This window comes from Mus musculus, chromosome 7, assembly GCF_000001635.26.
Source record: "Mus musculus strain C57BL/6J chromosome 7, GRCm38.p6 C57BL/6J".
NCBI classification, from domain to species: Eukaryota; Metazoa; Chordata; class Mammalia; order Rodentia; family Muridae; genus Mus; species Mus musculus.
In genome coordinates, this window is record NC_000073.6 from 98,577,198 (window position 1) to 98,592,339 (window position 15,142).

Consider the following 15,142-nt stretch of genomic DNA (forward strand, 5'->3'; position numbering starts at 1 on the left):
CCAGCTTCCCATAGGCTGCTGTGGTGGTGGTGCATGCATCCTGAATTCCAGCAGCCAGGAGGCAGAGGCAGAAGGATAAGGAATTCAAGGTCATCCTTGGCTATATCAAGTTCAAGGCCAGCCTGAGCAACAGGAGACCCTTTCTCAAACTAACAAAAATTAAAATAGAAACAGTATCTCATAAAACATTAGCCAAGAGAAAACTCAAGTGCTTTTAAGATTTTCTCCTTATTGTTGGCCTTGATCTGACTATGAAGTAACTTGGTATAATTTATCAAATCTTTTATTTATCTAACATACCCAATGGCACACACATCAGATTGCTTGTTATTGTCTCCTGGTTAACAAATGCTTTGTTCATTTAAATGAAAAAGAACATTCTTGCCTCATTTTGGATAGTTCTTGTTATGCTATTAAGTCTACTAGTCTGAAACACTTCATCTGCTGCTATTTGTATACACAAATGTCTCCGTAGCTTGTATGTTAGTCTTCACTGATGTGCAATTTGGATCTTCCTTTTATTCTGACCATGCCTCTCCTTAACTTTGGACATAGCTAATGCAGTTATGCTGACAGTTCCTGTCTTGTTGCCTGCAGCTTTCACATGTCAATCCAGAGTCAGTTTTGGTGTATTTTTTTCATTGTGGGTTGTGTTTTCTTGCTTCCTTGCAAGACTGACATCAAAAATTTCTTTTGTGTATGACTGTTGTGCCTACATGTTCTATCTGTGCAGGCAGTGCCTGCAGATCCATTAAAGGGCACCAGATCTCTTGTACCCGGAGAAATAGACAATTATGACCTGCCTTGTGGGTGCTGGGAATCAAACCAGGGTCTTCTGGAAGAGCAGCCCATGCCCTTAACCACTGAGCCATCTCTCCAGCCCACAGTTGGATTCTTTTAAGCATGTTTTGAGATCTGACTGGCTAGACCAAAGCAGCAGAACTGAGCACTTTAGCTCCATGATTTGTGAAACATGAAGCTATCCCGGTGACTGGCAGCAGGAACAGGCACTGTCCTGGCCAGTAACAATTTTCTCTAACCCTTTGGGACATACTAGCTTTGGGACACCTCCTCATAGGGACAAACAGGCCCTGCTAAGCCTTTAAGGAGTCTACAGATATCAAGAGCTGTGGGTCCTTGAATATTCTTACTCCCTTGGGTCTCTCTGCACTCAGTTCTCTGTTTCATTAATGGAGTCTGTTAGGCTTTGCCTAGCTTCTTTTTCTTGTACAGTGGAGTGAAGCTTTCTCCTATGCTGGTACAATTATGGGTGTTAAGAATTCTGCTCTTTGTTGCTTGATGCCCAGTGTCTTGGAAACCACTGTGCCACTCATTGTTTGTTCAGCAGAAGGTAAAATCTGTACACTATTGCTCTGCATTAATCAGAATTAAAGGACGAAGGTCCAGGAAATTATACTGAGACATGTTTATAAGGGAGGATGGTATTGAACAGAGATGGAGAGGAAAAAGGAGTGGGGTAGGCATTGACAGAGAGAGGGAGGAGGAGAAGGAAGAGGAGAGGGCGATCAATGCTAAGTTGAAAAGGGACCGTTTGGTGGCAGATTAATGGCTCAGTGGTTACAAGCACCTTCAGACCTCGGTTCAGTTTCCAGCATCCAAACAGCAACTCACAACCATCCTTAGCTCCGGTTCCTGGTGACTTGATGTCCTCTTCTGGCTTCTGTGGGCACTGTATCCACATGGCACATGGGCCTATGTGCACGGAAAACACTGATACATGTAACAGCGATATATCTTTTTTTTTAAAGGAACAATTATTGGAGAAAACACCTTAAGCCTTAAGTTGGAGGAATGCGTGGCAGACAGTGCAACCTTTGAAGGATGCTCTTCTTCTGTCAGATGTAGTAAGTTCAGAGAAATGACAGAATGGTGAAAGTGGCTTAAGTTACTTTACAAGCTCCAGACAAGGCCAGAAAAGCTAGTGTGAGTTGCTCATTTAAGAAGAGACCCCCTTGCCCCACCCCCCACCCCCAGGAAACATAGAAGGAAAGTGCAGCAGAGAGAAGGCACATGCAAAGGAAACCTTCCCAGGAGTTACTGATACTACCCGAAGCTGGCCATAGCATGAGCACAAAGGGAACTTCTTACCGTCTCCCAATAGCACTTGGTTGAATGAAGGGCATGCCTGTCTCTCGGCATCCCCACACTAAGGAGATAAAGACTGGTAAATCCCCCAGGGATCACTGACCTGCCAGTCAAGTCTACTTAGCAAGCCCCAGTTACCACTAGGAAACCTTGCCTCAAAAGGCAAGGGAGATAGCTCAGTCAGTAAAGTGTCTGCCTTTCAAGTGTGAGGAGCTGAGTTCAATCCTCAGAACCGGCATAAAAAGACTGGGTATTAGTGGCAGCCCTGGAATTCTACACTGGGGAGAAGGCAGGATCTCTGGGACTCAGTGGCCAGCTTAACCAGCCTAACTGGAGAGTTCCCAAGCCAATGAGAGACCCTGCCTTGTTCAAAGGAAGTGGATGAGGATGGCACTCTGAGTTGTCCTGTGTCCCTTTCCACATGAACATGGGTGTGCAACCCACAGGAATTTACGTAAATTAAAAAAAAAAATCGAGACTGAATTGTGAGGAGCAATGTCTGAGGGTGACCACAGCCTCCATACACTGGAACACAGGTCTGCCCTCATGCAAGCATACACAGATGCAGATAAAAGCAGCAAACAGAACCAGCATTCATCTCTGCTTCTTGACTGCAGACGCAACATGACTAGCCACCTCATACCCGTCCCCACCCCATCCTCACACCCCTGCCACCCTATAGCCCTGCCATTGCACCACCACAACCAGGAAGCACACTGTGTGCTCCACCTTTTTCCTATGAGAAAACTCTTTCCTGAGTCACGTGACTCAGTGGCACAGGAAAAGCTACTCATTGTGGCTCGTGCCTATAAGCATCTGTGAGGCTGAAGCAGAAAGACCTCCAGTTTGAGGCAAGCCTGAGCTAAACAGGGATACCGAGGCTAGCCTGAGCAACTGTATGATACCCTGTCTGAAAAAAAAAACAAAAAACAAAAACAGACGCAACCTCTCCCTCACTCCTCCAATCCCTAGGCAGGTCAGCTCAGCTGCCTCTACTTTTAGGTTTGACTATAGTAGTTTTTTTGGGGGGTGGGGGTAGCTCTGAATCCTGCCTCCCTTTCATCCCTCCTCCTCCTCCCACAAGGCAGTGCTCTCATTGCTGAGTTGGGAAGTTATTAGAACTGTGCTCAGCACAACAGTTCTGAAGAAATACCAGATGATGGACTCACGGTCGAGAGGGCATGAGAATGCTTTTCTGAAGGTTTTATGCCGTGGTTAAAATGAACAATAACAACATCAACAACGTCCTGTTGCTTATTTGTGCTGTAGTCACCGGAAAAGTCGTCAAACCCCAAATGACTCATTCCCTGAGGTTCTGAATATGATCCTAAAATCACCACCCATGTTCTTCCTGTCCTTTGAAGTGACAGAACGAATGACAGCAGAGATGGGCACTGTCCCCCAGTCCAGAGTGAATGCTACATCAACATCATCTCAACAATAACATCTCACAACAATAACATCCTCCCCTAAAAACAACCATGTTATTGCTGTCATTTGCTTGTGCCCATCAGTTAGGAAGAAGGAACAAAATCCAAGATGATTTGTGCAATGATTTGTGGGGTTTTGTACAGTCAATCAATAAACTTGTTGATGCTTCCTTTATGCAGGCCCTGCTCTCAGGACAGGAAAGTGAATTTGATTCTCACAGTGAAAGTTGTGGTCCCAGATGAAAGCAGTCAGAAAAGAGATGTGGATGAGGAGGCTAAGGGGTAAGGGTTGGAAGTGTTTTGGAAGGTGACTTGGAATAAAAGATTAAAGAGGATTCCATCAACAAGTAGGGGCCAAGAGCTGGTGAGATGGTGTCAAGTACTTGCTGTGCCAGCTGAGAGCCTGTTGGATCCCCAGCACCCACGTGAAAAAGCCAAGTGTGGTGGCACGAATTTGTAAGGAAGAAGAAAACTGAGGAAAAGGTCCTCAGAGTCTTCAAGCAATCTGCTTGAACGATGGACAAGCAGCCCTTCCAACCATGTTGCTAACTCCAGATTCTGACAATGCTTTGTGGGCAGTATGAGTGTGACAGTTTCTAGGTGACTGCTCTAAGCCACTGTCCCTAGCACACATCTAAGCCCAGTATCACATTTTACCTTTACATGCCCTGGCTGTAGCATAGCCCACACCTCTCCTTACATAGGAAACAGCATCTTCTGTCTCGGCTCTAGGGGGACCTTCTTCTTCTCGACTCCCCTCCCCCCAGATACCAACCCTTCTCCTCACCACAGATGGGATGCTGCGGTCAGGGACTAACATGCAGGAGTTAGAAGAAAAGGAGTTGATGGAGACAGCGTAAGGAAATACCTTTAGGATATCAGCTGTGAATACCCTGAGGCAATGGGTTTGCTCCCAGAAGACATCCTGTGATGTGTTGATCCGAACTTCAGTCACCAGAAAACTGAATCCAATGTAGAACCCTGTACAGTGACCTCTCCGAGAATCCAGTACCAGCTAGATCCTCTCTGCTCAGCCAAGGCCAGCTCATTAGTTCTCTCTCACAGCAGAAATGCTCCTCCGATGGAGACCACTAGGAACAATTTCTCACATCAAAACAAGGCTGAGCCAAACAATAGAACCAGGTACAGTTCCAGCTGTCTGGGAGACTGAGGCAGGAGAATCAATTGAGCCCAAGAGTTCGAAACCAGGCTGGGCAACAGAGTGAGATCTCATCTCAAGATAAGCAATCACCCCCAAAACAGCTATGTATGTATGACACACACCTCCAAACCTCAAGAGGGTTTATAGGATTATGTGTTTTGGGCTACATAGTGAAACTGTGCATGTTTTCTAAAACCTCTTAACTGCACTTACCCTCACAGCCATGCCCTGTTTTGTTCACAGCACCCGTGGGTCGTCTGTATTCCCCAATACTCTCCATTCTCATATAGAATTGGCCCCCAATCTCATCAGAACTAATTTTCCCAAGGTCACCAAATGACTTCCTCTGGGCCAATTCCAAGGACCATTGTATTTGATGTGTATTTGATTGTATTTTAGAAATTCCTCTAGGGCTGGTGAGATGGCTTAGCCGCTGGTCAAAGGTCACCAAGCTTGATGGTCTGTTTGATCCCCAGAACCCACAGGTAGAGGAAGAAAACCATCTCCTGAAAGTTGTTCTAAATGTAAAAGTAGTTTAAAATGAATTGCTCCTTTATCTATGTCCAGGATGTTGGTGTTCAGTTTCACCTCCCACCCTTCTGGCCATGCCTTCCACCTTCTTCCTGGCTCTGCTCATCCGGAGCCTGTGTGCTGCACTGTCCCAGGGATGACTCTCATTCAACCTCTGCCATTCTGTCCACTGCGTCTCTATTTGATGAGCAGCAAGCACCTTAGGCTTAACGGATGTTAAATTCTGCCCTGCCCTCGTTCTCTGAGATGAGAACCTGCCAGCCTTTCCCATTCCAACGACCATTCTACTCTTCCAAGGTGCTGGTCCAAATACCTTGGTTTTGAGTGACATCATTAAATGTCCTGTGCTCCCATCCCCCAAGAGAAGCATCGGAAACCAAACAGAAAATGTGAGAAGCAGCCTTGTTAAGAGTTCAGAAAAACAGTGAGAATTACAGCCACAGCCAAATACTCAGTAAAGAAAGATGACAACTTCAAGACTTCAGAGTGCTTACCAGGAACTGGTGTGGGGAGGGTTGTGTGTGTGGTGGAATGGGAGGGAAGCCACTATGCAAAGGCTTCTGGGAAGAGAAGATTCTAGTGATGGACGGCGGTGGATGAACGCTGTGAGTGCACTAAAGGCCACTGAGTTATATTCTTAAAACAGTTAAAAGTGGTAAGTTCAGGTTGTACATATTTTGCCATGGGGTGAGGTGGGGGAGGCAGGGATGATGGCACTTTGTGACACTGCCTAGCTCATGTCCTCATTGTGGGACCCTGGTCCTAGCTCTAAAAGCAGCAGAACAGAGTTGCCAGGCACACTTGCCTGTTTTGCCATACCATCAGGAGACTGTCCTACCACACGGTGGACAGCTCGCACATGTCAAGCAGAAGACTGGTTCAGGTATAACACGGATCAATTTGAGTGCAGGAGAAAAAGGCAGGGAAGTTTCCTGGGGAGACGGATATCCAAAAGCACATCCCAGACGACCTGAAACTGTCACTTCAAGCGGGTCCCTAGGATCTGTGGAAGTCTGAGTAAGGCTGAAGGGCCAGAAGACGACGAAATCTACAAAGATACTTAGTCTGTTTAGCTCCTGGAATCCAAGGAAATCTTTCAAATACCAGTTGAACACAAGCTAGAAACAAAGACTTCAGTAACCACAACACAAGGAGAAAATAAACCAGGAGAGGTACAGAAAAAGGCACTAGACAGATGGATTGCTACAGCTTTCAAAAGCTAGCCAGCAAAATAACAAAAGCCTGGGTTGGATGTGCCCATGGCTAGCCTGGTCTACATGGTAAGACCCAGTCTCCACAATGAAGAACCACCACCCAGAGAAACCTCAGGCTTAAAAGACAATGATTTACATGACTTTAAAAATCTATATGAATGTATAAAAATGATTATAAATCTGTTACTAGGTACATAAAAATATTCTTTGTGACAACATAAACAGAGGGAAGGCTATATAGGAACAGGGGTTCTACAGGCTTTTGAAGTTAAGTTGGTATAAATTCAAAATGGACTGCTACATATTTAGAACATTCAATAGATTTCCCATAGTAATAAAAAAAGGAAACATTTAAATGTTTTAGAAAAAATGTCTCAGTGGGTAAAGGTACTTCCCTCCAAGCCATACAACCTGAGTGTCACTATCAGGAAAATTGGAAAATCCACTAACAAGGAAATGAAGCAGTACACTCCTCTTAGCCAACAGGTCAAATGCATCACATAAGACGATAGAAAATACCTACAGACTATGAAATCACAAAATACCAAATTTTATGTGATACAGAAAAAGCCAAGCTTAAAGAATGAAAGTAGACACTACTGTAATCCTGCAAAAGCTGAAAAGATCAAAACAATACTAGGAACAACTGCACATAAATAGACCTCTTACAGATCAAAGGGAAAATTCTAGAATCACACAAATTACCCAAACTGATGGGGGCAGGGAAGCTTAAGGGAGCTATAAAGAGCGAGTCACTAATCAAACCCCTCAAAAAGAAAAAAATTAAGGCCAGATGTCACAATTGGTAGATTCTACAAAATACTTTATAAAAATCCACACTAATCCTTCTCAAACTGTTCCAAAAACTAACTTCTAACTCACTCGATGAAGCGCAATTATACTATCAAAGCCAGATGAGGACATCAGACAAAAAGCTATCGACTGACACAAGACAGAGAATGGAGGAGGAATCCAGATGAGCTTCGCTGGAGGCAGGAGACTTCAACTGCACAGAAGTAGCAAAATGGGATACAAATCTAGATAGAACAGTGGCAGTGGCTCTGGCCAAGAGCCCCAAAGGTCAGATTTAAATGACTATTTTAGGGAAGCACTGAAGGTTTTTTAAATGATGTAAGGAACTGAAAGTGACATCAAGAAATGCCATTTTCTTACACACCAACACAATATTGTGACCAAATTAGTTCACTGCCAGCTCTGGTATCTTAGGAATCTTCTGATTTCCCAATGACACTCTCCCCCCACGACCCCCCCCCCTCTCTCTCTCTCACACACACACACACACACACACACACACACACACACACATACACACACACAGCCTTTGGCATCAACACAACCTCACCTCCACTTTCTCCTCACCACACCATCTTTGGGTTTGGTGTCCCTGGATAGCTCCTCCTCCTCTCTGCTTAACTCCCCACTTTTCCTTTAGATTGCCATGCTCATTTCTGCAGCAGCCCCACTTACAGATACTCAGTATTTCTCCATTATCGTTCTTACCACTCACTGCATTAAGCTAAAGTTCTTTGATTCTCATGTATCCTTTACTAGCTCCCGAAGTCTGCGGTACCCCCACCCTCAACTGATATTTCCAAGCTGGACATCTCCAAGGTGGCAACTTGTGTATATAGCAGTCTTCTTGATTGATTCAGGCGATACAGGGCAAGAACTCCAACCTCTCCACTCTCCATTCTTTTGGAGCTTAAGTTAAAGTGGCACATCAGGGCTCAAGCCCAGGCTCGCCTGCCTTGAAGAAAATCCATGCACTTGTAAGCATAGAAGACAGAGTGAGCTTTCCCACGAGTCCAAATCGGTGCCTGTTTCCTTTCTTTTCAATGTACAGTTCAACACAGAAGCTTGTGAACCAACAAAGCAGAGGCAGCCACCTTCTCACTAGCCCTTCTGGGAAAGGGCCTGCATATACCCCCTCTAACAGATTTGTAAAACATTAAAAACAAACCAAAAACCAAGCAAACCAATAAAAATCACTGAATCAAGGACCTCTGTGGGAAGCTGCCTAAGGCTGCTGAATGTTACATGGCCAAGTTCCTCTGCCCTCTCAAAGGCCAGTCCTCATAGGTGGTAGGAACATGCCCTTCTGGAGAAAGCAGTAAGGCCAGGTCAGGGCAATTCCATTTGCATTCAATGGGAGCCCTCTTACCTTTAACTCCTTGTTGACTAATGGAATGGGATGACTACTCAAAACACATGCAACACCTAATCCCGTGACTGGCATTTTTACATTACTTTGGCCCAGCCTTTAAGAGTCCTGAGGTTAGACTTTCTGTTGTGGAAGTGGAGAGAGAATGTGACTGACTCAACTTCACATATGCAATAACCAGAAGAGCCAAGCGTTTAAACACAGCCCTGTTTCCTTTGCACTTACTCTGTTTCTTGCTGCCCTCCATCCAAGCAGCCTACTGTGGGGACCATAGAAAGCAATGCATTGAAAGAGCAAGCTTTCAACTCTGACACCATGCAGTTTAAATTTCAAGCAATGCTGCACCAGAGAGGAAGAACTCAAACACATTTTAATGGTGAAGAAAAACTTTTCTTCTAATGCTAGTAATACTTCTAACACTTCACACACTCCCAACTGAAGTTATAAAACTACTAGAGGGACTGGAGAGATACTTCTCCAGAGACAAACCAATGGCCAAGATGCTCATAGAAAATGCTCATCACTAGCTATCAGGGAAACGTGTCCTAACCACAGTGAGGTACCACTACACATAGATACTGGGGAGGCTACATTAGAAGAGTCAATAGCAAGTGTTGGCAAGAAGCCCTCATGCAGAGCTAGACTGAATGCAAAACACCTGGTCTCTGTGGCAAACAATCTTGGCAGTTCCTTAAAAGGTCAAAGGTAGGTAGTTACTCAGGAGAACCGAAACCTGAGCAGAACTGGTGCACACGAGTTGGCAGCAACATAGGCTCAAAGGAGCTAAGAAATAAGACAACATGAGTCCATCAGCTGATGATTTTTAAAGTGATGCAGCCATGTGTAGGAACAGCCATAAGGAAGGGAGCACTGATACTTGCTCCAACAGGGATGAGTCCTGAGATATGACACCAAGTGAAGCCATCATGAAAGACCATCTACTGTATTCCATTCAAATGAGGCACCCAGAGCGGTAAGTCCACAGGGACAGAAAGACGGATGGTGCCCTAGGGCTAGAGAAGTGGTTGTGCTGACAATGCTGTCAGAGGTACTTTCTTTCACTGATGGATAAAAATGTTCTAAAATTGATTTTGGTAATGGGTGCCCTGTCTGTGATAAATCCTAGAAACCATTGAGCCACACACATCATGTGTGTAAGCAGATGGCCTGAGTACTCTGTAAAACTGGATATCTGTGAGTTCAAGGCCAGCCTTTCTACACAGTGATTTCCAGGTCAGCCAAAGCTACATAGTAACATGACACGTGTTTCAAAACCAATAAATAAAAAATAAGAGGAGTCTTTAAAATTCACCATAAGGTACACCTGCAATAGTAGGTATTTATTAGTTTACTTTAAACCAAATCTCTTTTGAGATAATACATTTGGGGTCAAATGTATTATGTGGTAGGGAATGACTGTGGCTTCCCATTCTCCTGCTTCCAACCCCCAAGAACTGGAATTATAAGCATCCACCACCCTGCCTAGTTTTTCTGTGGTGCTAAGAATCAAACTCAGAGCTGAGCATTCCAGGCAAGCATCCTACTAACTGAGCTGCATCTCCAACTCAAAACCAAATCTTCAATGATCAACAGAATTCTTTTTGTTGGTTTTTTTTTTTTTTTTTTTTTTTTTTTTCCTTTCTGAGACAGGGTTTCTCTGTGTAGCCCTGGCTGTCCTGGAACTCACTCTGTAGACCAGGCTGGCCTCAAACTCAGAAATCCACCTGCCTCTGCCTCCCAAGTGCTGGGATTAAAGACGTGCACCACCACGCCCGGCATGAAAAGAATTCTAATGGCTTTGCCGAAGTACATCATTATCTCTAAATATTCTTCAGAGATAGCTTGCAATTACTTTTAATTTATGGACTTAAACATAAAACAAAGAAATAGTGCTATCAACTTCAGCAAAAGCATGTCTAAGGATGGATCCAGACATGTTCTGTCATTGTCAATCCACTTAAGAAAGGGCCTGGAGAGATGGCTCAGTAGTTAAGAGTCATCTAGAGCCATGGTAGCTGATCTAACAGGGCCTGGTTTCAATTCCCAGCACTCACATGGTATCTCACATTGTCTGTAACTTCAGTCCCAGGGAATCCATGGGTAGGCACTGAATGTATATGGTGCACCAGAAATGTATAGGCCAAACACTCACACATGTAAAATAAGGGTTGGGGGGAACCTGGAGAATGTCTAAGAAACTCAGTGCTGGCCCTGGGGAGATAGGTCAGTACAGTGCTTGCCACACAAACAGAAACCAGCTCTCACATGAAAAGCCAGGCCATGACTTGTGCCTATAACCCCAGCACTGGGGAAGTGGACCTGCTAGGCAGCAAATCTATGCAGGCAGCAGGTCTATACTAGTCAGCAAGCTCCAGATCCCTGTTGCAAAAAACAAGGTGGGGACCTGCAAGATGCCTCAGTGGGTAAAGCCTCCTGCTGCCAGGCCTGACACCTGAGTCAAATTCCCATGACCCAGGTGGCAAGAGAGCCAACTCCTGTAAGTTGTCCTCCAGCCTGCACATGTATACAGACATAATGAATACATACACACACATATATATACAAAAATAAAATACATAAAAATGTAATTTAAAAAACAGCAACCCAGGAATCAGGAAGATGGCCTCTATGCAACAACCCCAGGGTTGATCTCTGTCCTCCACACACACAGACAAAACCACTACATATGCTGAATATGTGCTGATTAAAAAAAAGAGGAGAACTCTGGAATTGTTGCTCCCCCTTCCTTCACGAGCAGGAAGCCTTGCCTGTAAGCTCCATCTGGGTAGGATTTCCCATGTCCTCACTGTAATAGCCTTGGTGGCTAGAGCCTTACCTGGCACATAAAATAGGAGTGAATATTATTTGTTCATAAAATCATGCTCTATTTGGCATTAGAACCATTCAAAGGAAAAAAAATAAATCTTACTTGATATTCATGTATGTGTGCAAATATATATGCACAAGTGATTCTTTAAAAGCAGACTAAAGTAGACTCATTTGTCATTTAACCTGCTGGAGCACAGAGAGGCTATATTCTCAAAACACGGACATGGTATGCTGATAGTAGAGATGGAACATAACTTATTCAAGTTTGTTCTTATTTCCTGATCCATGTGTATCCAAAAGATATTTTATTTGATAAAAACTTACACCTGTAAGTAATGAGCTGACCATAACAGAAGGCTTAACCTGGAATACATGGATGGTCTTGGGAGTTCTTAAGTCCCTAAAATTGTATGCAAAATCTTAACACGTGTCCTGGCATGTGTATTTTTTTGGTGAGAGAGTTCATAGAATAATCAGCTTCTTAAAGATGTCTATGACCCAAGAGAAGTTAAATTTCCCCTTAGCTAGGAACAGTCACAAAGTGGTTGTTGAAACACATTTGTACAATAAAATGCTATCCAAGAGCTCCATCTATGGGTGAGTAACTTTCACCTAGTAGAAATGGGGACAATCACCACCACAAGGTAGGTGTCTCAGGGATGCTCCTGCCGAGATTATCAGTGTAAGTTACACAAGTGTAAGCACTTGTGTAAGTTGATTAACTACAGCATCACAGCTTCTCCCCAGGTGTAGACACAGAAATTAGGACGCTACTGATAAATTCTACTTACAGTACTTCAGCACCAAAAACTGGGCAGTTAAGTTGATAAATGTATATACAGTTCAACATTTGTCAGTCTTAAAATGCTTATTTATAGTGAAATTCATATAAAACCGTTAAAAACTTTTCTATTTACACTTTTTAAAAATGAAAGGTATAGTTTCCTTTGCCACAGCTTGTCAAAATTCTTACCCTCCCATCCCTTACCCTTCACTCTACTTGTGATAGACAGCAATCACAAGACCACACCTGCACGTAAACAAACTGCACCCTAAAAAATTAAAAACTTAAAAACATTACATTTAGAACTGTAAGTGAACATTTTCATACATTTCAAAGGATTTAAACCAAAGTAAGTCAAAGTTGTTTTCAAAGTCTCAGTCCAACACGGGTGTGCAACGTCGGTGTCGAGAAAGCATCCAATGAGCAGAGCTCATTTTCAGGAACACCACTGAGCATTTCCTTTGGGCTAGAAATGTCTTTTCCTCTGCTTCCGGACCAAATCTTCTCTAATCCGTCTTCTTAAAGGGGGGTGAGGGGGTGGGAAGGTGGGAAGGCCAGGGATCCAGCTTCCCAGGACATGTAGGAAAAGGGATTCGGCCTGCTTCAAAACATTTACATTAAATAAATAGGCAAGTGTGGAACTCCACAATAAATTAGTATACAACCAAGGAGCACATGTACAAGCCACCCCAAACTGCCCAGGCAGCAACCTGACTGATGTCTACCGTCCAGCAAGGACTCCAATGCCAGGACTTCCCTAGGTATTCATAAACTAATCATGAACTGAGCAAATGTAAAATGCTAGCCAAATCAACATCTCCAGGGATTTGCAAAAACAAACACAATTTTTGAAAAACTGTTCAGATACATCATTTCAAAAATACAAACTCTTCATATTCTCCTTTCTTTTCCTTTTCATACTCTCTGGTGGTATTTGCTCAGTGGAAAGCAGTCGAGGACCACTCACAGGAAAGTCTCTTCTCGCTGCTTAGCACCAACAAGGTGCCGGGCTCCATGGGGTGCATCGTTTCCTCTGCTTTTTTTTTTTTCTTTTTCTATTTTTTTTTTTTAAAGTACATTCCTCTGTGAGTTTAATTTTGTTAAAATGCTTCTAGGTCCCCAGCCTAAATATGAGCAAAGTGCTTTTTTCTTTCTTTCTTTTTTTTTTTTTTCTTTTTTACTATAACAAATTTTAAGTTTCCCTGGACATTTGGTAACCACGCAGGCTCTAAAGTGCACTCCGGCGTCTGCACACTAGGACCGTTCTACAGCGCTCTGAGAGGGGCTGGGCTCAGTCCCGTCCTCCGTGCTGCTGTCTATGTCCTGCTCCATGGCTGTCTCGTCGTCATCTAGCTGCTGACTGGTGAAGTTGTTCAACTCTAGAAGCCCACTGGGCTCCACCACCACATTGGAGCTGGAGTGACAAGGAATAGCATACTGGGGAATGGCCTGGAAGAGAAGATTCACAAGAGAATGTTTATAGTGGAAAAGCCAAGAGGAGACTGTGTCCTTCCCCCCCCCCCCCCCCCCCAAGCATAGAAAGCTGGCATGTCCTGGACCACCTCCATGACAAGCACTGGGCTAGATCTCACACGTTATCCTACTGCATCTGTAACAATGTTGGGTGGAAACTGTAGCTTCCATGTAACACGTGAGGAAACAGGAGGTAAGAGATGTCCTCAAGGTCACAGCTGTCAGGGTTAATGCTAGATCCCACCTCAAATCCCACACAACTCTAACTGTGGCTTTCTATTCCCTTAGGAGGCCTCTTCTAACAAAGAAGGCCAAACTCAGAAGACAGGCTTTTTTCCATTTGTTTTTTTCTTTTTCTTTTTGGTTTGTTTTGGTTTTTTGAGACAGCCTTGGCTGTCTGGTACTCCATCTGTAGACCAGGTTGGCCTTGAACACAAGAGACCCACCTGCCACTGCTGGGAATAAAAGCATGCACTTTCACACCCAGCCTCAACTGTACTATATTTTTGTTCTTCATCTTTAAGATAAATGATTGATTGCTGACAAACAATGTATTTTAAACCCCTTTGGTGGCTCAAAGAGAAGATGATTTGTTTAGTCATAGCACAATCACCTTTAGAGCAATAGTGAAGGTTTTCAAATATAAGACCAAAAGTCTGCCATTTCAACAACTAAAAAATATTACTAGGTAAATACTAGGGCCTCTTGCTAAGACTTATGGTCCTACCAGATTCTTTTTTCATCATAACCTTTTTTGGGGAGGGGAGTGGCAGAGACAGGGTCTCATGTATCCTAAGCTGGCCCTTTAACAGACTATGTAGCTGAGATGACCTTAAACTTCAGATTCCCCCTCCTCTCCCTCCCAAGTGTGGGGATCACAGGTATGCACTACCATGTGTGCTACAGACACGTTTTAAGAAGGGATATCAGTTATACCACACCTCTGCTCCTAATCCTTGACATGAATGAACTACATTTCATTCCTGCTAATGTAACACAGAAAGATAATTTTCAACTAAGCCACTCCAAACGTGTATAGCAATCTAACCTCTAGTTGGCACAATCCATTTTAGTAAAATCAGTAGCAGGTCTCATATGTTGAACAAACATTGAAGCAGTCATTTATCTTTATTAATCCTTAATTTTATTAACCATCACATAAGAGTCGATAAATTAGGTACTTTTTATTCTCACCACTGATGAGGAAACTGAGATGAGTGAAATTAGCTGTCTAGCCCAAAGTAATGAATGGCAAATCTAAAATACCCTAGCCTTCAGGTAAAAAACTAGGAATCACAACAAAGCTTTTTGTTAAGAATTATATAATTCATTAAATTCACTTTTATAGATAGAAACAAAATACTTGAATAATTCAATGGCCACTTTAACCTTAATTACCATCTTTGACTTTAGTTATGTCTCAGTTGGTTT

General features: G+C 43.5%; 1 protein-coding gene across 38 annotated transcripts in view; it reads right to left on the bottom strand.

Annotated features, from left to right (window-relative positions):
* Nucleotides 1-9,932: 9,932 nt before the first annotated feature.
* The window catches only part of Emsy (EMSY, BRCA2-interacting transcriptional repressor), a 69,698-nt gene continuing 64,488 nt past the window's right edge, over nucleotides 9,933-15,142 (bottom strand). For 19 of the 38 annotated variants that reach the window (XM_006507619.4, XM_006507618.4, XM_006507616.4 and 16 more), the window contains one exon: nucleotides 11,727-13,687. In XM_006507619.4, the coding sequence (XP_006507682.1) occupies nucleotides 13,493-13,687 (195 nt within the window). In that variant the 3' untranslated portion in view covers nucleotides 11,727-13,492. Of the gene's footprint in view, nucleotides 13,688-15,142 lie in introns of all 38 variants that reach the window. The other 19 variants (XR_001785533.2, XR_378234.4, XR_003946459.1 and 16 more) reach the window with 3 other exon arrangements.